The sequence below is a fragment of the Carassius gibelio genome, chromosome B17, assembly GCF_023724105.1.
Source record: "Carassius gibelio isolate Cgi1373 ecotype wild population from Czech Republic chromosome B17, carGib1.2-hapl.c, whole genome shotgun sequence".
Taxonomy (NCBI): domain Eukaryota; kingdom Metazoa; phylum Chordata; class Actinopteri; order Cypriniformes; family Cyprinidae; genus Carassius; species Carassius gibelio.
In genome coordinates, this window is record NC_068412.1 from 941,476 (window position 1) to 967,295 (window position 25,820).

A 25,820-nucleotide genomic window follows, 5' to 3' on the forward strand; every position below is an offset into this window, starting at 1 on the left:
ATGTCCCGATGACGCACATGACACCGGAAGCATTGGCGCTTTAGCCGGAAACTTTCAGAGGTCAGAGGAGCTGGAGCTCAAAATGTGACATTTTCGAGCGGTTACTTATGTTATAGAAGAATAAGAATGTTTCTCACTTCCGTAAACTGTGAGTACACCTATAATGATAATATCTGCGATATGAAACTAAAGATATACAGAAAACGTCAGTATAAATGCGGGCAAAACGACTGCAGAACAGATGCATTGAGTGGCGTCTAATAACTAACGTTAGCCAGTAGTTTCATGTATAAATGTATATTTGCATATTGATAATATGGCACAATTAAAATTGGATATGAGGAGATTGTTATTTATTATCACATCATATTATTCATTACACTGAGATGCCAGTGCTAATTACCTTTTTGTTTTGCTTCCTTTTTAACTCTATCTAGTTGCCAAGAGCAAATCTAAGTGAGTATTCACACATCTTTACGTTGTACTTGTTTACATACTAAAACTGTGCTGCACTAATATGCAAGACTGTTGCTGTTTGAGGAGATTACCCACTTCTATGTAAAGCGCTTTGAGTGTCCAGAAAAACGCCATACAGTATAAATGTAAGGAAATATTAAGACACACTGCTGCCATGTTGAACTCTTATGTATGATACATTTTTTAAATTACACTTCACGGTCTAATATTGCTTTTTGTTCTGTTGCTGAACATTATACAATTGTTAGAATAAACTAACAACTTAACGGTTTATTCTGGTAGGTCTGTTTAAACACTTGATTTAAAAATAGTTCCTGTTCCTTGGTTAGGTTGTTTTATGACAGACACGTTGAAGTTAGTGCTTTGTATTTACCTGTGGCTTCTTCTGTTTCAGGACTTTGCTGGTTCAGATGGTGAGTGCAGCTGGCACAGGTTTCTCTTTTAACACGAAGAGGGGCCGATTGAGGGACAAACTGGTTTTGCGAAAGCATGACCCCATAGGTGAGGTGAACATTGTCTGTCACTGTAAGAATAATTGAAAACTCTGAATTGATTTCCAAAAAGAAAAAAACTCTTTATACTGTATTTTAAATTTTTATTTTTATATACATTTTAATTTGATTAAAAAATATCATAATCATAATAATAATAATTTTACATCATATTCTATTTAAAAACATTCACTTTGTATTGCATCGATAGAACCCAGAAACCTTTATATTAAAATAAATCTGAACCCTTTGAATTAATATTTGAAATACATGTAATTCTACAGTTGTTTTATAGAAAATATTGTTTTAAAACTCTACTGAGCATGTCTGTCACAACAAACTTTTAAATAAATATTGGTAACTCTTTACATTAACGTTTCATTTGTTACATTAGTTAGCTACAGTTAACCTAAAATAAACAGTTCATATAGTTTATTTATTCATCTCATTTAGCTAATTTCAGTATTATCAATACATTTAAAATCAAATGTTGTTTCTGTTATCATTAGTGCACTGTCTAAAATGAAGAGTTGGAAAGATTTGCATTTGTTGACATTAGTGAATGCATTGGCTAATTAACAATGAGCAATAAATATTTTAAAGGATTGTTTTATTTTTGGTTAAGTTTGTAAAAAATATATTGTAACAATAAAACCTTCGTAATCATCGGGAAGGAGGAGGCGGGAATCGGCGGACAATCAACTGAAACTTCAATAATCAAAATAAACACAAAACAGCGCACAAGCCTCTCGCGGACGACTGTTGCGCACAAATAAAAAGCAAACACAAAATAAAGTCCAGGCCTGGTCCTCTCTCGTCCGTCACTGTCGTCGCTCCGGTTTTATATCCCTCCATCTCCTCCATGGGACTCGAGATCGGTGGGTCGAGCAGGTGTCGCTCATTTCCCAATCACTCCACCGGCCTCGCTCCAATTCCCACGTCTCTAGGCCCGCCCCACTCGTCACATATATAATTCTTCCTTGTTCATATTCACATTAATTAATGTTTTAATTAATGTTAAAAACAAATACACCTTTTGTTTTAAACATTTTAACTTTTAAAATTAACATTGACTGAAGTGAATAAATGCTGTAGAAGTAGCTTATTGATCATTGCTAGTTCATGTTAGCTAATGTATTAACTAATGTTAACAAATGAAACCTGTGAGATCTATTGTAAATATTTTTTCCATACACTTTTTTTTTTTTCTAGGACTGTCAATAGACTAAATAATTGTGAACTCATAATATGCTTTTAGAAAGCAGAAAGACAAGGTAATAATATTTGGTAAAAATGTATTGAAGTCCAAGTGAACCTGAAGTTGCTACTGACTGTAGTTCTGTATAGTGACTTATTTCCAAACAAAACCAAATATTGAAGAGGGCGGGTTTCTTTTTTTCTTTTTTACAAAATGATATTGAACACAAATTATAAATTAAATTTCCTTTTATTATTGCTTGGACAAAATCCTGCACATTTCTTTGTGAAATTGAAATAGAATACTATACCAATATACTAATATAGCACTTGCACATTATTGCTCTTTTGTTGGGTTTGATTGCTTCTATTGTCCTCAAGTTGCTTTGGATACAAGCGTCTGCTAAATGACTAAATTTAAATATAATGTAAATGTTAACAACAAAACTAAATTGTTATGTTAAAACAAGCACCAAATCAAATAAATCTCTTTAAAAAAATAAGACTTTGTCTGTGCTCTTTCCATTTAAGATTAGAGGCAGGTGGCGCTTAAAGCCTTTCCTTGGTTTCCGCTGTAAACAAAGCAGCACTGCACTTTATGAACTTTAATATGCGTTATACAGAGGCAAGATGAAAAGAAAAAAATACTATGTAAACTTGGGAACCATCTAAACTTTTCTAAAGTAAGTTCCCCTCAGTCATACATTCATATAAACTCCTACCCATAACTGAATCACATTTTGTTTAGCATCTCAAACGATTTGAATCGTCACATTTGAATCAATTTTCAACTGGCTCACAGTTAATCGTTACATCCTAAGATTTTGATGAAAGGTTACCAAGACAAACAATTATTATTTGTTTTCTTCAGTGGATTAATTTGCTCGGATTAATTTGTTCACTTTAAGACTAACAATGTGCACTAACAGACTAAATATAGTACATTTTAATTTCACGAAGACTTGAAATATTGTCTTACATTTCATAAATATATTAAAGATGCAAAGTACATTTTATAAAGTCTTTTTCTTTCAAGTGTTCTATGGATGCAAACTTGAAAACCACTGAGGTTGTGTACTCCTGTAATGATGATGACAAAATATACATTCGATATGTTGTGCTCTGACTTAAAAAATTTTTTTTTTATAATATAAATTTTATACATTTTGTTGGGTTTTTAAAATAGATTGCTATAATGTTTTGTTTGTTTGTTTTTCTCTTCATATTTTAATTAATGTTTTAATGTTTTCCTCTTCATTGCTCTCCACAGTGAACAAACATGTTCTGTTCATTGAGAAGAGGAAAATACGATCTCTTTAAAAATGGAGGAATCTCTTTTGACACAGACACTGAGAAAACTTTTTGACACGGACCCTTTTTTCAAGCATTATTGGCGTAAAACAACTGCCACAGTGTGATGATCAACATCCAGCATATGCAAGTGTCACTAAACAACTATGAAGGAAGAAGATTTACATCAAAGTAAAGACCCTGCATCGCTGCAGCTGTGGATGACTGGTCTAATTGAGACCAGAAATGAGCTGTACATCCTGTCAGGATAATGTGCTGTTAAGGCCATTACAATAAGTGTATTATTTTGGATTTGTTTGGTTCTTTTGTTTTCTTTTTTGTACCATGTCAGAATTTTGACCTACTGCAAACAATGAACCACCTACTCAATGACAGATTGCTTTGGGCTGAAGTGGATTTGTTGGAATAATTAGCCTACAAAATGTTTAGCAGAAAACAATGTTCATAATTGTTTGACAAAAACAATGTTTGTACTTTTTTTTACATACATTTACATGGTTTTATTTATTTTCAGACATAATTAAACATCATATCTCACCTCATTTACAAATAATGCCAGGAAATTACATTATCTGGAACTCTCCAGTACATGGCATTGTTTATTATACAAACAATAATTCTGTGGACACTGTGCACAGGTTAACGGTGTTGTTTTGAAGCCAAGGGTCACCTTCAGAACAGTTCAGTTGGCAGATCCTTCTGAAATGGAAAAGATGTTTGAGTGCCAACAGTTTGTACAGACACAGCTGCAACAAGGTTGGCTCTCCTTGCCATCTCTTCCAGCGGCATTGTGGGATAATGGGCCATGTAGAAAGCCAGAGCACCAATGAAGCTGTCGCCTGCTCCCTGTTAAGAAATAGTTCCAGTTCAGTTTGTGGCATTTAAATGAATGTTTATAATGCGGAACAGAAGAACACTGAACTTTGCATCATAGCTTGGAAAAACAAATATGTCAGCAGGGGGTGCCGTCATACTTGTCAATGCCAGTAGGTCCAAAGGTTGTATCTTGTTAAACAAATGGCACCACAATGTACAAATTTTATTAAATCAATCTCAAAATAAATATTAAACTATCAAATCCTTGTGATAATAATTAATGATGATGACATGACTTTACATTTCTATTTGTGTTCTAGTCGTGTGTTTGCCGTTGTGCAAGGCATGTGAGGAAATCTGTAGATGCTGACTTGGGTACGGGTCACAAGGGTCAGAGTGAAACGACACGCATGATTAAAGCTTTTCTTGACCTCTGTCAGTGATGTAGGGTCGCCTTCTGCCTCAAAAGTCTTTGTCAAGGTCTTCTGTTTGAGTTGAGCACTTGCTGAGACATGCAGTGTGACATTAAATGTGTGTGGCCATTTTTGTCTGCTCTCCTACTATAATTTCAGCATACTCTGTGAATATTTATTTTTGGGTTAATCTAATGTAGCTTGACAACATGTCCAAGTCATATCTTGACTCAAACTCAACAGTGTAACATTTGATGCACTATGGAAATTTCCCTCCAAAATCTTTTTCTTTTTCCTTTTTTTTTTTTTTTTTTATAATTACCTGCAAACATTTATTTGTTAGTTTATGTACATATAAATGTATGTGTTTGTTGGTAACAATTTTGGATTTTTTATTTTTTTTAAAGAAGTCTCATATGATAAACAATGAGACCAGATTCAGTTCAAGGCTCCTATGCTCAATTTATTAAATTAACTACAGTAAAACATTATTATTGTGAAATATTTTAAATAACTGAATTTGATCAGGATCCATCTGAATCTCTCTCTCTCTCTCTCTCTCTCTCTATATATATATATATACACAGGTGCATCTCAAAAAATTTGTATATCGAAAATGTTTCTATTTTTTGTAATTTAATTAAAAAAGCAAACTTTCTTATATTCTAGAGTCATTGCACACAAACTGAAATATTTCAAGAGTTTTTTTTTTGTTTAAAAGGGGTCATATGATGCAATTTCAAATATTCCTTTCTCTATGGAGTGTTAAAAGCTCTTGCTGCATAAAGATGATCTGTAAAGTTGCAAAGACTAAAGTCTCAAATCCAAAGAGATTCTTTATAAGACGTCTAAAATGGCTCATTCTAACACACCCTCACATCTCACTATGTGGGAAGATTTGCATAATGTGTTTTATCAAGTCCAAAGTCAATGCAGCCATCTACCAGGAGATTTTGGAGCACTTTATGCTTCCATCTTCTGACAAAGTTTATGGAAATGCTGATTTCATTTTGCAGCAGGACATTAGCACCTGAAGAACAGAGCTCAGTTTAACTGTTCAGAACAAACAAGGGACTCATGAACAACCATCAATGGTTCCCAAACTATTGAAATGGGTTATTTTAATAATTTCATATTCATTTTGTCTTGTGGACTAAATGGTAAATGTAAAATATCTTAGGAGTGTCCTAAATAAAACATAACATTGGGGAAGTTGTGGCCCAATGGTTATAGAGTCTGACTCTTAACACAAAGGTTGCAGGTTCGAGTCTCATGATGGCAGGGACTGTAGGTGGGGGGAATGAATGTACTTGCTCACACCTTCAATGCCATGACTGAGGTGCCCTTGAGCAAAGCAACAAACCCCAAACTGCTCCCTGAGCACCACAGCATAAATGGCTGCCCACTGCTCTGGGTGTGTGTACACAGGTGTGTGTGTGTTCACTGCTGTGCTTGTGAACTTAGGGTGGGTTAAATGCAGAGCACTAATTCCAGGTATAGGAAATATATATACATATCTTGACAAACTGATTAAGGGCTCAAATTTCTATTTATTTTTTATTTATTCATTTTTTCCCCAGAGTTGTCAGAAATACACTCTAAGCTGCTTTTTTTATTTTATCTCCACTTGTATGAAAGTGATAAGGACACTGCCATGTTTTACCATGCCCGCAGGTGTAGACTGGGATCTGGGGGGAGGGTTGATGTCTGGTGTTGAATTTATGATGAGAAAGCACAGAAGAATGCAGTGTTGTACTCAGATTTAACCACAGATCGCCCCGTCACTGGTTTTCACAAGTCTACCAGATTACTCATCTCAATGGCCCGCCTCCTAACCATAAATCTTTATTACACACCACTGACTGTCCCTTCGGTCTCCTCCATATAGCCACAAGGCCATAGGCCACAGTTGTCTGCACTCCTCTACTGATTGATGACTGAATGAAGTGACTTATGCAGACAAGAATCCATTGCAAAATGATCACAGTCCACCTTTGCCCAGTTTGACTTAAGTCATGCATTTTGTCTGTTTGGGAAAATGGAAGAACATCTGCAGTTGGACATATGGTGTGGTCATGAGGAAAGTTCTGGGAAAAAAAATATCATTAAATTTAGGTAATGTCTCTTGTTCAGATGAAACCTTCCACCCACTTCTATTACTCCAATAAGATGGAAAGGTGCTCTTATTGCTAGAGGTTGTCAAGTTGGCGATAGTAGCTGTTCCTACTATTAAATGTATGGGAGCGCAGTTTGCCTACGCATTAACATTGTGAATGATCAACTCCATTGCCATCAAATATGCTGTTTTGTTTCGAGAATATGTTAAAATGTTTTGAACTTTGACACTACCACATTGTATCACCAACTGGCAATAAAAATGTATTACTTCTAGTTGCTGCAGAATAGAATGTGAATGACCTGTATTAAAAAAAAGAGTGTTAAAATAACTTGAAAAACAAACTTTGTTTACTTCAACAACATGATGCAAAAACAACAAAACTTTCCAGTTCGTCATTAAAAAAAATGACCATCATTCACGTTTAAAAGGCAGCTTTTGTCTTTACAGGCCACATGATTAGACTTTTCAAGTAAGACTGACATCAGTGGTGACAGCTACTGCTCCTCCCAGTAGCTTCCAAACAGTCCCAGACGCATTCTGGTAAATGTTATATAGAGCTGTCAGTCAATCATATGACAAAACTATTATATGTGGTAAGTCAAAAACTGCAACTTGTTGAACTTTACAGCACTACAAACTGTGAAACAATACAATTGTAAGACAAAAATTATAAACAGTGTTTACAACTAATTTTATTTCTGTAATTGTAAGATGGAAAATGTAGAGAGGGACTTGACTATCCATTGGAAGTGAAATCGAAGAAGAAAAGTAGGTCCGGACAGAATGGAGCTATATGGGTAGAATCAGTAAAGGGGTGGGGCTGAAATCTAAAAGGAATTGGTGACATCATCCAAGAAAGAAGTTGGTTCAGTAAGGATAATAAAGACAAGACTATAGATGAATTGTGTACAATAAAACCAGTGTTCCTGTGGAGAATATGCAAACAAGGATATGAATGCATCTGATTCCAAATTAAATCAGTTGTCAATGTGATATACTAAACTAAAATTTTATTGGTGGTAGCCCATGATTATGGCCAGTGGAGTGAAAGCTTGGGAAAACTGGATGATCACCACAGAGAGAATTTTATCACAACAACAATGCACATATGCAAGTCCACTGGTAAAATACAGTAAAAGTCTCCAAAAACAATGGAAGAAGTGGATGACTCACAGATGATGTGATCAAGATGGTATTCAAAACTTCAATGCCAAAAACGTCCATCCGAGGATAATGAGAGAATGACCAGTGGGTGGGTTGCACAAAGTCAAAACATAAAGACAGCCTAACAAACTCTGTTATTCTGTTGCTGATCACTTTCCAATTTCCAAAAGGTTGAAGACAAACCTAATGATGTTCCAAGAGATATACAGTACAACCTTGAGTGTTTGTTGATGGTCAAATCTTTAATCTTTTACAAACACACTTGGGGGTCTATGTGGTCATCTTGTGTCACCACAGCACACGTTGCTAGGAGATAGTTTCCCTCTAAAGAATGGCTGCTGTCCATTGCGGCTTAGTGTGGGTTCATCTTTGTGGGTTTCATTTACAGTCTCTTGGTGTGATGACATCAATGTTGGTTGGAGGCACACAGTGCTTTCTGGTAAATACCCACAGCCGTCTTCTTCTAAAGATCCCTGTGGTGGGTCCTCTAAGACTCTTTTCATAGAGGTGAAGTTTGGCTGATTGTGATTGTCTGAAACAACTGCAAGCCGTGTTGTCTGGCTTGAAGGCGAGGTTCTGGAATTGGGTTCAAATGTAAGAGCACAGGCCACCCACAGTTCATCTGAACTAAGTGTGCTGTAGGTTAGAGAACTTGATCTCAGTGAACACACACGTAGGCCACAGATAGAATCACTTTCGTATGAAGGAGTTGGTCAGTGTTAAATATATGAAGGCCTTTGTAAGATTTATGGAAGAAAGGGAATAATCATAGAATAAGTAGGTAGCCACACAGAGGAAAACTACTTACTTATTTGCCTTTCCAGATTTGCAATAGTGTCTGCCGTGCCGTTCATGTAATGCCATACCACAGGCTTTTGATCACAGAAGGGGTGTCTAGCTGATGTGAAGCTGTAAAGACTGCCAAAAGATCCTTTTAACTTGAGACTGCTTCTAGTCCAAGAGAAAGGATTCCTTTATCTTGAGGACACAATGATACAATCCCTTTGAGTTTTGCGTAATTTCCCCTTAAGGGAGTGAGAAGCTAAAATTATAAAGTTGTTAAAGTTTTTTTTTTTTTTTTTTTATTAATTTTCATGCGCTCAAACAACAACAACAAACATGAATCTGGCAGCCCCACTCACTGATCTAGCAGCCCATCTCTCTTTGCAACCACTGGAAACGACAAAGTGTTGAGAATTTCTAAGTGGCTGTTGATAGGCGGTCTCTCATGGCCTTGCCATGACCAATGAGCTAGCAGTTGTAAACACGTAACTCCTTTTCACTTCAAATGCATGCTGAAGAATTGACAAGCCATAATGTCTACAACCCAATGAATGATTTAGTCAAAACTTTTTTGTGGAATCCTCTTCTTTTTTTCCTCATCAGATACAAAGAAACATATCGTCAACGCTACACGAAGACACCCAACTGTTGTCCATGATTGTGCATCTGTACTTATTCCTGTAAACTTATTGTCTTTTGTTTCAGTAAGCAACAGAATCCATGTTTAAAAGATTACCCCTTTTTCAAGATTCAAGATTTGTATTTGTCACATACACGATTATATAGAGAATATATAACCAGAGTGAAATTTGAGTACACATCTAAAGTGTGACAGGCCCAAAAGTGAGAAGTACTTTCAGCAACAAGAGATTGTGCCATCCTGTTATCAAGGTGTTTCAGGTTGACCAGTGTGCATTTAGCTTAAAAAGTTACAAATATACAATTATTTTGGAATATTGTCATTTCTTAGTAGTTGCTATGAGCTTATGGTGCAAACTGAGCCATATAAACAAAAAGACAGAATTCAATTCATGTAATACCAGAGCTGAGGCAATTCCATGCCTATTCTCTGAACAACAAGTGGTTATTTAGTATGAAATACTGAGATTTGGTGACACTGCAGAAAACGCTGGATTCAGGCCAAGGAGCATAGAGCATTGCTGGGCTTTGTGACTCACACCACTATGCTTGAAGAAAAGCGTGATAAACACTTTAACCTATTGAATGTTCTTCAATGACTAAAGATAGTCATCACAAATAAACACAATTGCCACATAATGTTAGATGACGAAAGCTATATACCACATAAAACCACATAAAAGTTTATTTTTAAAAAGTGATATGCCATTATTCCCTGAGAATAAACTGATGGAAACATGCCTTGCTCCTGTCTAGTCGTTGAGATAAAATCTGGCACTTGGTCCCATTCCCTCCTCCTCCTGGTTTTTAACAAGTGGGGGAAAACTGAGTTACTGGAAGAAGGATCAGGGCATCCAAAAGAGTTAAACAACTCAGGATTTATGGGTCATCAAAGTGCACGGGAACAGGCCAACTGCCACGTGGAGACCACAGCCAGGCGGACTCCCACGGAGTGGATCACTGCTAAGCACTGAGTCACCCAGAGAGGGCAGGGGAGCCAGGGGCAGCCTACTCTGATAAGACTGGACGTCTGTATTCTATATGTGTGTGTGTGTATGAGTTTATGAGAGATGTGTTATGAGTGTCGTGGTTAAAGATCAGACTAAATAAAAGCCACATTTAAATGCTTTTACCACTCTTAGCGAAGTGTTCATACAATGCTTGCATTGCTATTTGCCACTTACAAAATCGTGTATGTACAGTAAATAATCCATAAAAATAAGTAATTGATGCTTGGTATTACAGTCTTGCAAATGTGCAAGTGTTTATTGCACATAACTGAAGTGATTTGTAGTTTACAAACCTTTCTCACAACTGATGTTCTGCCACTATAATTACTATTATCTTTTTATATGTTTCAAAGGTTTAAAGCAGTCTAAATCATTTGACGTGTCCACCAGAGGTACTGTACATTACCAGAGTGAATTCAATGCTATCTTTCTGTATGACTGTGCAGTGATTTGCAGAAGAATCCTTGACTAAAAGAGATGGATGTGGTCTCACAAGAATCTTGCTGTGAATCCACTGCTTAATACTGCTTAAAACTTCAGGTTTTAAAATAATGAGAACCCCCCGTTTATGTCTCAGAACTTCTCCAAATAAATCTCCTTTTCTTAGAATTTTAGATACATAGGTGGTCTGCACGTCATGCTAATAAGTAGGTGTTGGACGGAGTTGCGAATTTGCTTTTTAACCACATGAGAATTGGAATTGAAATGCAGTTTATATGAACTGCAAAACTTTTTCTAATCTAAAGAATAATAAAAAATAAAGACCAGAGAAACAGTGGAAACTTTTTTGGGCAGTTTTGGACATATTTTTTGCTTAATTTACATCACACTATGATATGTCCACTTTTCTTTCTGGCTTGACGTATTCTAATAAGTGACTAATGGTTGATTTTGTTGTTCTTCACAAGACTCACTATGTGTTTCAAACATTTTGAGAGCAATAAAATAAACAGGAAATATGAGTTATGATGACGCCAGAATTAGCGGATCCAGGTGTGAAATGAGTAATCCACTTCTGAGATTAAAATCAGAAGGGAAACCAGAAAAACCACATCCACAATTAACATTAAGGTTGATGTCAGACTTGCAAAAATGTGAGGCAAATAAGTAGCCATATACAATTAACATATACGTAGAATGCCAGATTGAACTTGACAACAATCAGATGTTTTAGTAAGAATTGACGTGAAACTCCAAGAAATGCTTTGTTCTCATTTTGAAAAAAAGCCCACATCAGAATCATACTAGGTGAATGAAAATGTCAGTTCAAATGTCCCAAATGATGCATAAATTGTGTTTACTACCATTCAAAACATACTACTTCAACTATGAATCATACTTGTGGATCATATGGTATATGGGCACATTATGACTGATGACTAAATATCTTTCACTCATGACTGTAGTGGCATGACAAATTTGTAGGGGTATACAAAAATCTGGTCTTCTCAGATACTCTGTCAAAGTTTGACCTTCAGGTGGACCATGAACAGATCTTTCACAGACTATCTGTTGTATATTATAAGATCTACCCAGTCTGACTGGAGCAAGGATGTTGTTATCAATAGCTGTTATCGGTATTAATAGTTATCAGGTGTTAATATGTTTTTATGTATGCATTTAAGACACTCAGAGGCAGTTATGTTTTATATTCTTTGTTTTATAAGTAAGGTCTAAAATAAAAAAATAAAAAATAAAATGATACATTTTCTATTTCCAATCTGTATCATCAATTAAACAAATCAGTTAATGCCCAATGGGATGCCAATCTTTTTCAGAACAGTCTACAGGAAAAGTGTTGTTTTGTGAGTTTGTGAACCTTTTCCTGTCTAAGTAGGCAGTTCTTGGTCAGAATAAATAGCAAAATGGACCTGATATTTATAGTTAAAGTTTCTTCTTTGTGAGACTAACCTAACAAATGGGGCATGCCGTTATAACAGATAATAAAGTGTTAGAGAACCTACTCAGGAAGTACCCCTAGTGCGTGGTGAGTCACAGGCTTTGAGTGCTAGAAATGTCTGCTGCAGATAACTAACTCCATATGCGGAATTATGAATTTCTTCTCCTTCATACTTCAAGTGCCTGAAATCACAGTTTTAAATCACAGTTTGCTCCATGAAAAGGAGAATTAGGTGTATGCAATGTTCTGATTGTACTGAACTGCAATATAACACATACCCTAGTTTATAAATCTTCCAGACAGCACTTTTATCAAAAACAACACTTTTATAGACTTAACAAAACTAATATACTGTCTCTACAAATAACTTCAACTACAACAATTGCAGTCTTACCGTGGTATCCGCAGCAGTCACCGCAGTGGTGGGAATGTGTTTCGGTGCTGTGTTTGTGGGCTGACACACCACACAGCCCTGTGGCCCCAAGGTAACAATGACTGAACCACAACCTTTGTTTAGCAGCTCCAGGCCTACTTGACTGGCATCCTCCACTGAGGTAACGGACATACCCGTCAACAGCTCTGCCTAAGAGGAACACCATAACATAATAAGAAAACACTCACATTTATGCTAATAGCTAATCTACAACTACGCTAATCTGTTTAAATTACCATTGCCAATAACATACTTTGTGTTGTTGCTTACTGAATTGTGTCAGGGCAAAATTTACATAGATGCAAGTTGTGCTGTGACATGCATTAGCATTATTTAACAGTTTTTATTTGCAGATCAACTACTGTTATAGCTAAGTGACAGTTTAAAAAGAACCTGAGTTTAATTAAAGGGATAGTTCACCCAAAAATGAAATGTTTTTAAATTAGATGTTTATCTGCTTACCCCCACGGCATCCAAGATGTAGGTGACTTTGTTTCTTCAGTAGAACACAAATTATGATTTTAGCTTCAGTCATTGCAGTCTCCCAGCCATACAATGCATGGCAAATGGTAACATAATCTATTAGAGTAAAAAAAAAAAAAAAAAAAAAAAAACCTTGTACAGACAAATCCATATTAAACCCTGCGTCTCGTGAGGATACATTGATGTGTAAAGTCACAAAATGATTGGTCTGTGCATGAAACTGAACAGTATTTATATAGTTGTTTTTTTCACCACTGATTCACGCAATATCCAAATTGTTAGAACTCTTCTGAACGTGCTTCACAGCAGCAAGCGTGTGAAGCTTTCTTCTTCTTCTTTTTAAGTGCATTTATAAGTGTATTACCACCACCTATCTCTCAAGTGGACCATTGACACTCCTAATTGAGATTGTAGATAGAGTGTCAATGGTACACTTGAGAGATAGGTGGTGGTAATGCACTTATAAATCTGCGATCCACCATAATGCAAGAAGAAGAAAGCCTCATGCGTTTGCTGCTGCGAAGTGCATTCACAAGTGTTTTAACAGTTCAGACATTGCGATCAGAGGTAAAAATAAAAAACTATATAAATACTGTTTAATTGCTTGCACAGACCGATTGTTTTGTGTCTTTACACATCAATTTACTGTATCGTCACAAGCCGCAGGGTTTAATTGGGATTTGTATGTTGTTGTTTTTTTACTCTCATAGATTCTGTTACCATTTGCCATGCATTGTATGACTGAGAGACTGCAACGACTTAAGCTAAAAATCATATTTTGTATTCTAATGAAGAAACAAAGTCACCTACATCTTGAATGCCTGGGGGATAAGCAGATAAACATCAAGTTTTAATTTTTGGGTGAACTATCCCTTTAAGGTTGGTACTAACAATATTAAAACATCAGTTCATTTATAGGTTATCTTGAACTAACAATTATTTAATTATACAGCAGGTTGTATATATTGCTATTAATTAATAAAGTATATATATCAAACAGTATATATGTATCAGCAAATATGAATTAGCAAAAACAAAAGCATTATTTTTTAAATGATCATAAACCTTAATTGATAAAATAAATTGTTGTTCATTGTTAGTTTATAACACCCAGGGCATCATTTACATTAACAAATGTAACCTGGTCGTACAATGTTAACAAGTTGGTTAAACTGTTGATATGGTTTAAAAGTTAATATGGGTAAGACTTAATTTTAAGGTGTCCTTGTTACAGTGTAATTATTCATTTTAGTACTGAATAATATTAATTAACTACATGTACTTACTATATGGTTAGGGTTAGAATTAGGGTTTTTCTTAAGGGTTACTTGCATTTAATTACATATAATTTATTGTTATATAATAGAAGTAGCTTCTTGGTGGCAAGGCACCAGGGGTGGATGAGATCCGCCCTGAGTACCTCAAGTCCCTGGATGTTGTAGGGCCGTCTTGGCCGACACGTCTCTACAGCATCACGTGGCGGTTGGGGGCAGTGCCTCTAGAATGGCAGACTGGGGTGGTGGTCCCTCTATTCAAGAAGGGGGACCAGAGGGTGTGTTCCAAATACAGAGGAATCACACTCCTCAGCTTTCCCGGGAAAGTCTAGGGTACTGGAGAGAAGAATTCGGCCGAAAGTCGAACTTTGGATTCAGGAGGAACAATGAGGTTTTCGTTACGGTCGTGGAACATTGGACCAGATTTATACCCTCGCCAGGGTGCTAGAGGGTTCATGGGAGTTTTCCCAACCAATCCACATGTGTTTTGTGGATTTGGAGAAGGCATTCGACCGTGTCCCTCGCGACCTCCTGGGGTTGGGGGGATCTGGGAGTATGGGGTCCGGGGCCCTCTGTTAAGGGCTGTCCAGTCCCTGTATGACCGGAGTGGGAGCTTGGTTCACATTGCCGGCAGTAAGTCAGACTTGTTCCCTGTACATGTTGGACTCCGACAGGGCTGCCCTTTATCACCGGTCCTGATCATTACTTTTAGGTTTTTTAAAGTATGGTGTCCAGTTTGGGAACCACATGATTTCGTCTCTGCTTTTTGCAGATGATGTTGTCTGCTGGCTTTATCGGGCCAGGACCTTCAGCGTGCGCAGGGACGGTTTTAAGAGTGTGAAGCGGCTGGGATGAGAATCAGCACCTCCAAGTCGGAGGTCATGCTTCTCAGCCGGAAAAGGGTGGCATGTCCCCTTCAGGATGGTGGAGAGCTACTACCTCAAGTAGAGGAATTCAAGTATGTTAGGGTCATGTTCACGAGCATGGGAAAGATGGAGCGAGAGATTGACAGGCGGATAGGTGCAGCTTCTGCAGTGATGCGGTCGATGTACCTGTCTGTCGTGGTAAAGATGGAGCTGAGTTGCAAGGCGAATCTCTCAATTTACCGGTCAATCTACTTTCCTACTCTCACCTATGGTCATGAGGTGTGGGTCATGACTGAAAGGACAAGATCCTGGACAGGTGGCCAAAATGACATTTCTCCGTAGGGTGGCTGAGCACTCCCTTAGAGATCCTGCCACTTGGGAGGAGCTCAGAGTAGAGCCGCTGCTCCTCCACATCAAGAGGAGCCAGCTGAGGACCTTCCTGGGGACGTGTTCCAGGCACGTCCCACTGGGGGGGAGGCATATAATAGCAAGTACATGTAACGTGTAATGGACACCTTAAAATAAAGTTTTACCTTAATATGAAATAGTACTATCTAAGTAATGGACATATTGAAGCAGACCATTAAAAAAAGAAAATAACGTGGCCAGACTCAATTTTATCCATCAGGAATTGTTTGTATCATGAAATATGATAGAAACATTTATAACGTAGGTGAAGAAAGCATTTGCGTTTGATTAGTGGAGTTTGTTACCACCAAAGTTACTCATTTTTTATTACTTCATGTGACATAGAACTGGGCCGGGTTTCCCGATAACGATTGGTCTTAGCGCTTAAGAACGAGCAAGTAATTTTAGGATCGTTCGTTAATGTTTCACATGCGTTTCCTTAGGCCTGTCACGATAACAAATTTTGCTGGACGATAAATTGTCCAAGAAATTATTGCGATAAATGATAATATTGTCGATAATATTATTATTGATAATAAAGACCAGTTTCAATGTCTATAATGATAATGGCATAATAAAATAGGTACAGCTTTTCAAAGATAAAAATCAGAGCAAGAAATACCAAAATGTTGACTTTGTGTGGCTTAAAATTAATTAATCTTGTATGTTATATTATGTTTATATGCCAGTTAGGGATGCTCATATTGACTGTTTAACCGTTAACCGAAAGTAAACATTTTGACCAATGAAGGGGCTGTTCACATATCACGTCTTTTGGGTGCTCAAGTAAATTTTTTCAAATGCGGTATGCACGCTCATTATAGAAGCAACGCGGTCGGGACGCGGTGCGACGCTCTCATTTTTTTCAGGCATGTCCACACAGCATCTAGTTAAAAACATCTCAGCTGTTCAGAATGAACAAGCAAGCACACCAGGTCATGTGACAAGAGCCAACGCGGTATTAAAATAAAGCAGTAGTGCAAGTACAGTGCAGTATCACTTGCGACGCAAACATCCACAAGCAAATGAAAGGTGCTTCCCAAAGCTGGTCACTCTAGCGAGATCTCTTTATTCCCAGGACACCTGTGCCATCAGGGAGGGTGTTTTCTACCAGACTAACCCCACATCATGACATGTTAAATGTTTGTTAATTAAAATTGTAAAAAGAAATTATTGCGGCTGAAAAAATTAGCGAGCTCATTTTTTTAAATTGTGTGATTAATTGATTTATCAACTATCGCGACAGGCCTACATTTCCCAACAATGCACATAAAGCAATCGCACGTAATTGTGCTTTAAGTGCTACTTAGAGGAGTCGCTAACCGTTATAATATTATATTATAGTGTACAATATTATACTTTACATAATAATATATAATATACTTAATATACTTATATATTATTTTAGGTAAAACATGTTAGCCTGAATGCACTCTAAGTCGCTTTGGATAAAAGCTTCTGCTAAATGCATACATTTATTTACATTTATTTATTTATATAAAGTATAGATAGAGAGAGAGTGAGACGTTATTTCTGGGTCCAATACATAGCTGGTTTTCGTGCACTTCAGCAAGTCATTGACAGATGACTTCAAGTGCTCTTTAAGTTTCGATGCTTTTGAGAAACAGACCGTAATATTAAGTTCAGTCGTACGGTCGATTTTACGAACTTCTTAGGCTTACGAAGCTTTTGGGAAACTCAGCCCTGGCTGAAGATGAGTGGTTTAGAATACATGGAAAAGTATGGACATAAATCATAAATGATGTAATCCACAAATAACACAGGGTATGAAGAAGTGTATGGTGCAGGTGTGAAGGATAGCCCCAACACAAGCCCAGCAAAAGAGAGGAGTTTGTACTGAAAGATCAGGGCAATAAGTATCCCCTTTGTATTTGTGTACTTTAAGCTTTGCCATCAATCTTTCCTAGCTGGCTGCCAAAACAAAAAAAGGGCACAGATTACTCATCAATGTGTGGTTATCTGCTTCTGTAAACTGCTGATGATTCATCGTTCACTCTTGCAACTTCGTTGTCGGGGAGAGCCAAGCGGGTATGCGAATGTGTGCTGGGACGAGGGCTGAATCTAAGGGGTTGATTTGCACTGAGGGCTCTCACTTTTAAGTCCCACCTGTACATTTTCCCCCTCTAACCTTCCAACCACATCAAAGCTGCTCTGACGGAGCACTCTGGTTCAGTCTCTCAGTAATGCTGAAGCTTTTGCTCCAGGCCACACTGACACACCATCTGTGCATCTGCCTGCCTGGTTGTGGCTGCTTTAACTTTACTGTTTCCCATCAACCCAATCCCTTGTCTGTCATCTCACCCTGCCATGATGTGAAAGAGGGCGGCCCCAAACATAACAGTTACAGTAAGGCACAACAGCTTACCACATAATTTGTTGCACTTGGCAGGTAGATGACTTTTTGGGCTGTTGTATTTTGTTTCTAGTAAGCAGGTCATGACTAGGCAAGATAACTGAGCTTGTTTTGCTCTAGTAACCTTTTTTTCAGTGAACCTGAAGACCTGTTTATAAATTAGGCTATACAGATGAATCCAGTTAAAAAACAAATAATGTCAACTGCTTTTTGGAATTAGTATTCATTTTATAAAGTTCATGTATTGCTTTAAAATGACTTATTTTGTTTTAAAATGGCAACACACTAGCAACACTCTGAGCACCTAGTAGTGGTGGAAAGAGTACTAAGAAATTGTAATTAAGTAAAAGGACTGGAAATCCCTTATATGGACAAATGCATCCTATATCACTCCTACTAGCTGAATGACGTGCAGATAGAGATGCTTTGACTAATGAAAAGTGGAAGACAAACACGCAATTGCAATACAATGCTAATTGACATACCACTGTAAAGATAATAATAAAGAATATTGTCTGTCTCAATGTGATAAGAATGCTGCATGGAACCACAGAAGCTAACTGTTTCAAACACAACTGATGTTATATAGTGATTTTGGACTAAAACACGATAGTCTCATGAATTGTCAAGTTCGACACTTTGATAAGGAAACATATACTACCTATCCCTTTTGCCAGGAGCAAGTGTTTTATAACAAATTTTGAAAAGTATATTCACGTATAAGATTATGTGGTTGTTTTTAAGGAAGGCAAAAGCAAAGAAGGGTAAGTGAGGGTTTAAAAGAAAAGAAAGGGTTTAAAACAGTTTGAATTGAAAAGTGCCAGAAAAAATATGGGTAAGGCATCGTTTGAATTTTTATGATTCTGATTCTTGTCTTAATTTTGATTCCAATAAGGTAAAAAATAATAATATAAATATATAAATAAATAAAAATGGAAAAATCTTTAGATATCATTCACATTTATTCTAACTCTTATTGCAAAATATATCCTTGTTAGCTGAATAACATGAATACAAATCAACAGGTTAAATGACTTACTAAAGGACTTACACAAGGATGTGTGTGCAGCAGAGAAAACAGAAATAGGGCACAAAAAAAAAATTGACAGGCATTTTTTCTTATGTATTTTAATTGAATAAGAAATCTAATACACTGCTGAGTGATAACCAATCATTTATTTTCTATAATATTTTTTTCTGTATTTTCCTAATAACAATATTAAGATTTGTTTATACAAACACATAATAAGGGAGAACCGTTTCTATGCTGTATTAAATGTTTTGTTAATTAAGCACTGGGAGTGTGACGTCATGACTGACAGCTGAGACTGACAGCTTCTCTGAGTGAACTGAGGTGCCAACTGACTTTTTCGGGATCTTCAAGAAGAGACTGGAGTTGTCACACAATTGCGTCTTTTAAGGACCACTCTGTTGCAAATGTTACACACACCCTGTCACCGTAAACTGGCCTGTCAATCATCTTGTCACAGTTAACATCCTCCACATTTAATTTAACATCCTACAATACTGGAGAGAGAAGAATCTACCAGTCGCAGGTCTTTCATGCTGAGAACTCTGCTCATATTTTCCACTATTCATACCACTGATCGCACGCATTCAATTACATTTGTATTGTTTTAATACGTTTTATTCGTGTTTGTAGTGTTGGACCGAATCCTTCGCCAAAGTGCAATGGATTGTGGGCAATTTTAGCCATTAGAGAGTACACTACATGGATCCACACTTCAAAAATCGTCCTGAAATAGACCATCCAGGGACTTTTGGCATAGTCAAAGCATAGTGCGGTTTCAACGGCCCGTTCCTGCAGCTGAACTGAAAGTTTTGATTGGTTTTGCAACCGAGTCAGACCTTCTGTTATTGGCTGAAGCACAGAGCTCCATCCCAGGAGTATGAGAAGTGCCCGTCAAATGCCCACTTGTTCTTCTCCATCTGTGCCTTCTTTCATTTAAAAAAAAAAAAAAAACATGATGTTGCGAAGTTTAATAATTTTGTTTTATTCTACTCAAGTAAAAGTACCACGATTTAATTATACTCAAGAGAGTAGAAGTAGATTTTCCACCTCTAAACCTTAGCATAGCAACACCCTGGGAACCACACACAGAACCATAGCAACAAATTGTAAAAATCTGTTTGTTTATTGATGCAATGTGACTGGAATTGTTTTTCACCTCAGATTCATTGCAGCAGAAAACGTCAGATGCTTTGAAGAAATCAGAACACAGGTCCACAATAGCTGGAGCTGGATTAAAAATGGTCTTCACTGTAAAAAACATAGAAAATATTATTCAGATATTATATATAGAGGTTGTATAAATGAGGAGTTGCTTTTTTTAATGAAAAAAAAAAAAAACAGATGCAAATACCACAAGTATATAAACACCAAGGTAAATAATTTCTATGATGTCAAACTATTGTTATGAGTTAATATAAGCGGTGTGCACACGCAGACACAGCGAAGTCACAGATACTGGCACACCGCAGTTCACGTCAGACAGTCAGTATGAAACTTGCCCTTTGAACTACTTGCATTCATTTGATTTGATATAAGCAAGCTTGGCTCCTTTCTCAACTTCATAACTACGTCAATCTTTGTCTATCAGTTCCTTTTCCTTTTCTTACTCTCAGTCCTGAACCAAAAATGTTTTATAAAACTCAACCACAGGAAGTAACTTAAACCGAATCACTATCTTCTAACTTCCTGTCTGTGAGGGGATTTTTAGTGAACGTAGTAAACAACGCTGTTTAAGAGGTGGGAATATTTAGTATGTCATAAGGAGCATTTCTGCTGAATAATTTCTCCCAGATTTGAAGATGGTCTTTACTACATAGAAAAAGATGTTCATACTGTCTGCAAGAATGTTCATGTCTATTGCTGCGCATGAACTGATAATTAAAAAGGCCCATAATCAAATATGCACATAGACATTTTGTAAACCTTTGAGCAGTTACACTTCTACATAACATACATGCAATAGGCATAATAACAGCAGAAATAAAAGAGGAAATATCTTTAAAATGGTTTGTTGGACAGTTGGTGGGGGGGTCCTTATTTCCATTTATTTGAAAATGCAGGTTAGGAAAACAGTACTCAGATTCTTCTCCAGTGAGCCTGTGGGGGTGGCATGTGCGTAATCCAAGCCTTGAGCTCTGGCTAAGTGCAATTTGCGCACGTCATTGTCTGATGAATTCATCCCAAGTGATAGGCGCATAATCTGGGCTAATGGGCTGTCTCTTAACACTTAATATGGCCTGCTAACGGGCTAAACAGCATGTATCTTGGAAGTTCTGAGGTGGTGAATGTGAATATCGAGGGAGGGAGGGTATCCATCTGTGTCATCCATCTGTGAAATAGGCTTGTTGCATCGCTGTGCATCTCTATGACAAGGATACAGGGTGTCTCTGATCAGCGGGGACCTGAACAAACAAGGTGCTAATGATATCTGAGACACAGCCGGTTGTGTTATTTTCCATGGGAGGAAAGAGTCGTGCTTTGCTCTCACCAGTCATTCGGTAAAAGGAGCTAAAAATAGTTTTTACAATGTGGGAGTGAGTGTTTTTGGAAGACGAGGAAAAAGGAACTAAACTATTGTTGTTAAACGATTATGCTACTGAACTCACGTAACATGCTGGCAAAAAGAGATGACCACAACAGGGTGGAACAACAAGTTATTTTCTGAAACACAGAAAGATGTGGACTATATTAAAGGGGAAGGATGTAACTAACAACTGAATGCTGATACTTTACCTGCGCACAGACATTATACTCTCATAAATCAATATACTGTATACTATATACCTTATCTTGGCTGTGTTGTTTATATTGTCACTAAAGCGGTATTATCCCACAGCTGTGTATATAGTTTACATTTTGTGATGAAGCTATTAAGTAGTTTATACTGTATATGCTATATGGTATATATGGCCCTATGTGAGTGTATGTATGCACCTGTTGGGATCGAGTTGGACATACTTATATATACAGCTTTTTGTAAAGTGTTGGGAGATAATATGATTACATTTTGTGACAAAAGATCAGTCAGTTGAGATTTGCTATGTAGTATAAATCACTTTACATATGCAAACAATTTAATATATATATATATATATATATATATATATATATATATATATATATATATATTACAAAAAGCTGTATATATAAGTATGTGCAACTCGATCCTAGCAGGTGCATACATACACTCACATAGGGCCGTATATACCATATAGCATATACAGCATAAACTACTTAATAGCTTCATCACAAAATGTAAACTATCTACTAATCTGCTAAATGTGACTATAATGCATCAAGATATTCTAAATAAATATTCTATATAAACATGGTGATTTTATGATGCTTTGAAACAAAGTGAATTGTGAATAGTGATATAAAAATAAATTTGACTTGACTTAACGTGAAGATAGAGCTGTTAGAGAAACAGGAAGTGGGGTGAGATAGTTAAGTATATAAAGAGCTTCATATAGAGATATAAAGTTAAGATTCATGACTGACCGTGGTTCTCTCTGGCCATTCTCAAGGCCTGAAGTGATGTATCTGGCTTGATTTCAAGCTGGCAAACGAGCACCTTTGCATTTACTATGGTGGTTAGTGCCCGCTGCAGTTCCTCTTGGCCCAAGAGCATATTAGCACCAGCGACAATCACTATGGCATTCTCCCCTGTCAATACAATGTATTAACCATGACCACAAGGATACATTACTGGTAATTAGAATCAGATTTAACTATGAATCCAGATTTATGAGAAATGCAATCATAAAAAAGGGGTCACATCATGACTCTGAAATCTGAACACAATCCAGACACATGGTATGAATGGCATTGTATATGTAAAGAATATCAAACAAAATATCAGTTTTAAAGAAAGAAAAAAACACTTCACAAAAATAAATTTGTTATAAAAATTAAGACAGTATTATTTGGACATTGTTGGTGGTGGTATGTTAGAAGAACATGCGCATAATTTACGTGAGAACATAAAGTTACCTTGGGATATATATATATATATATATATATATATATAAGCAAAAATGACAACATGTTTTTAGGTGCCACTTTGATATTTTGTTATCAAATGTAATGACATTCATACATTTTTATTCCGCATAAATTACAATTTAGGAGGTAATTTACTCACCCAGACGAAAATGTATGAAATGTAAGAAATTATCTTCCTATTGCATCACAAGCAGACAGGAAAAAATAAAGAGCTGACACAAGTGTACGAAAAACCACAGTGCAGAGTCAGGAGATATTATCAAAGTTTTTCCTCATTAAAGCTTCCTTGTTAGCTTGCAACATAAATGTTCTAATTCATATTGTTGTGATATTCACACAGGAAGCTAGGTTTCAGTAGGTTGTTATGGTGATCATGACGCCAATCAGATCTCTTTTTGGAGTGCTCACTGTGGTGCTAGTGGACTTCCACAAGGCTCAGCACTTAAGATAGATCACTAAACCATGACATTTACAATGCAGCAGGCCTAACATTCAGAGGGATGCTGGTTATGTCACCTTTCTTTAAGTCCAAGTACTGCTGCATTAAAATGGTTCTAAAATTACCCTGTGTAGGCGAGCTGGACACAGGTAGAGAGAGCTTCTCATTCATCCATGTCTCATTCAGAAGAGTACTTATTGATGTCTATGTTATTTTAGGGGCTTTTAAAACTCAGGAGATGCAGCAGGGCTCGCTTCCCAGACCATTTTAATTTTACCTGTGTCATTTATGATGATAGAGGCAGCTCCAGTTGCAGCATTTTCAGTCTGTTCTACATAGGCTAAAAAGGGAAAGAGAGAAAGAAGAGGATAACCTAAATTGCTTACAGTATACAAAATTAAATTGAATAAGACTGAATGTTCATTAAAAATTATTTACTGTGTTTATAATTTATAATAATAGAAGCAGTACATATGCAGACTTATAAACTGTTTGAGGAAGTGATTTAAGATCATTTTAAATATATAATAACTGATATATACAATGGTTAAAATAAATATTACAGTTTATAAATTCAGCACAAAAGTTATACGTTAAACTACAAGTAAATAACAAAACAATACCAACAATAATGATCAATATATCAGGTTGCAAAATGCACTGCAAGGTTTTCCAGGAACAGAACTGAACTGCAAAACTGAGAGTTCTTTCTCAGTATTGTTGTCTTTTTAATGTAAAAATACCTAAGCATTTTACATTTATACATCGTCTCTTAATGACGTAAATTTCAGCTTGATGAAAGTAGATGTCATTATGGAATTTATGGATGTAGAACTGAAAGTTTTGCTTCTGCTTATGATAGCATCTAATTTATAAAGGCACCAAATATTTGTGAATTTGCACTTTTGCACACTTTGTACTCACGTTACACAATTTGCAATCCAAATAACCAAAAAATGCTATTCAAATTATGAAAAGCTAAATATATTTGAGTTGCATACACCTAAAACATCTGATTTAAAAGATGTTTTGCTGCTTGTCTAAACAAAGCTTTAGATGTGAAACGGTGTTAAAGCATTGTTTGGCCGTTACCAGTCGATATGCCATTATTTTTGAAGTTTTGAATGTAGTCGTTCCCAAAAACGTCTCTGCCGACCTAAAGAGAAAAAATAACCAAAGATGAAAAGCTGAACTTGAGATGATATTTTCTAGCAACTCACTGACCGGCCAAAGTTCTGCATTGCTATATCAGGCCAAGCCTTCCAGATATAGCATCCCCAAACAAACGCCTCCACTCTACAAATACATCTTTAATCTCCACCTCTCTCCCTCTTTGTCTTGCTCTCTATGAGACGTTCAGTGTTGAGGTAGAGGGCAAAAGGGTTCCTTTTTTCCCAATTGGGTCTGCTTTTATCCCACACTGGTAAAGAAATGCCAAGTATGGGGTCCTAAGCCCCAGCAGCAGAGACTCTTCACTACCTGGCCTCCTGTCTTTGAAGTGTGATCTCTCTTTGAATGTTTCTGAAAGCATAGGAGTCTATTTTTATACACTGCATACGCTTCGCTATTGATTGGGGTCTTTGCACTGACAAAATGAAGAGCTTTATTACTTGGTTAGGCTCTCTTGTGCAGTTAAATGCTGAACTACATGAATTGCTTGGTATCAATCTAAACTTTTTATGTCTATGTATACTTCAGGCTATACTCAGATATTTAGAATGTTCAGAAAAGCAGACCATATTGGATACCTTGCACACCATGGCAGTCTTGGCCCCCAATCGTGCAGCTTGGACGCATTGATTGGCCCCTTTGCCACCGAAACCAATAAAGAACCTGTGTCCATGTATTGTCTCTCCAGCCTTGGGGAGCCGAGGTGCCTGACTAACAGAAAAGACATATGGGACTAGTTTGTAAAGAGAAATCCACATTCAATTGTACTTTTAAAATTATGTCATATTTTCTTCACAAATGTTGTTCTAAACCATTTCTGTGTAACACTAAAAAAAAAGACATAATTTGAAAGAAATATATATTTTTTCTGTCCTTATATTGTAAGATTGCTTTCATTATATGTTGAAACATTGTTCACCATATCTTCTTTTGGGTTAAACAGATATAAAGAAAGTTATAGAGGTTTTTGGCTGAACTATACTTTAGGTAAATAAAATAAAAAAGGAATTGATGA

At 36.6% G+C, this 25,820-nt stretch overlaps 2 protein-coding genes across 3 annotated transcripts in view; one reads left to right on the forward strand and one right to left on the reverse strand.

The window, feature by feature from the left end:
• On the forward strand, positions 1-4,554 carry LOC127975863 (39S ribosomal protein L33, mitochondrial-like). Its single transcript, XM_052579886.1, has 4 exons — positions 1-148; positions 438-456; positions 872-978; positions 3,436-4,554. Exons 1-4 carry the CDS (start codon positions 127-129, stop codon positions 3,483-3,485), a joined length of 198 nt encoding a protein of 65 aa, XP_052435846.1. The 5' UTR covers positions 1-126; the 3' UTR covers positions 3,486-4,554.
• rbks (ribokinase) overlaps positions 3,951-25,820 on the reverse strand; it is a 26,643-nt gene continuing 4,773 nt past the window's right edge. For both annotated transcript variants that reach the window (XM_052579868.1, XM_052579869.1), the window contains 7 exons: positions 25,384-25,516; positions 24,728-24,791; positions 23,913-23,975; positions 22,693-22,857; positions 20,348-20,439; positions 12,715-12,903; positions 3,951-4,322 (listed from right to left, as the gene is read on the reverse strand). In XM_052579868.1, coding sequence (XP_052435828.1) covers positions 4,149-4,322; positions 12,715-12,903; positions 20,348-20,439; positions 22,693-22,857; positions 23,913-23,975; positions 24,728-24,791; positions 25,384-25,516 — 880 coding nt within the window. In that variant the 3' untranslated portion in view covers positions 3,951-4,148. The remainder of the gene's footprint in view (positions 4,323-12,714; positions 12,904-20,347; positions 20,440-22,692; positions 22,858-23,912; positions 23,976-24,727; positions 24,792-25,383; positions 25,517-25,820) is intronic.

Bases quoted from the DNA above. Each gene is read 5' to 3' on its own strand.
- LOC127975863 (XM_052579886.1), top strand. From the start codon at position 127: ATGTTTCTCACTTCCGTAAACT. The intron at 979-3,435 runs GTGAGGTGAACA...TGCTCTCCACAG, and splicing joins GCGAAAGCATGACCCCATAG to TGAACAAACATGTTCTGTTC.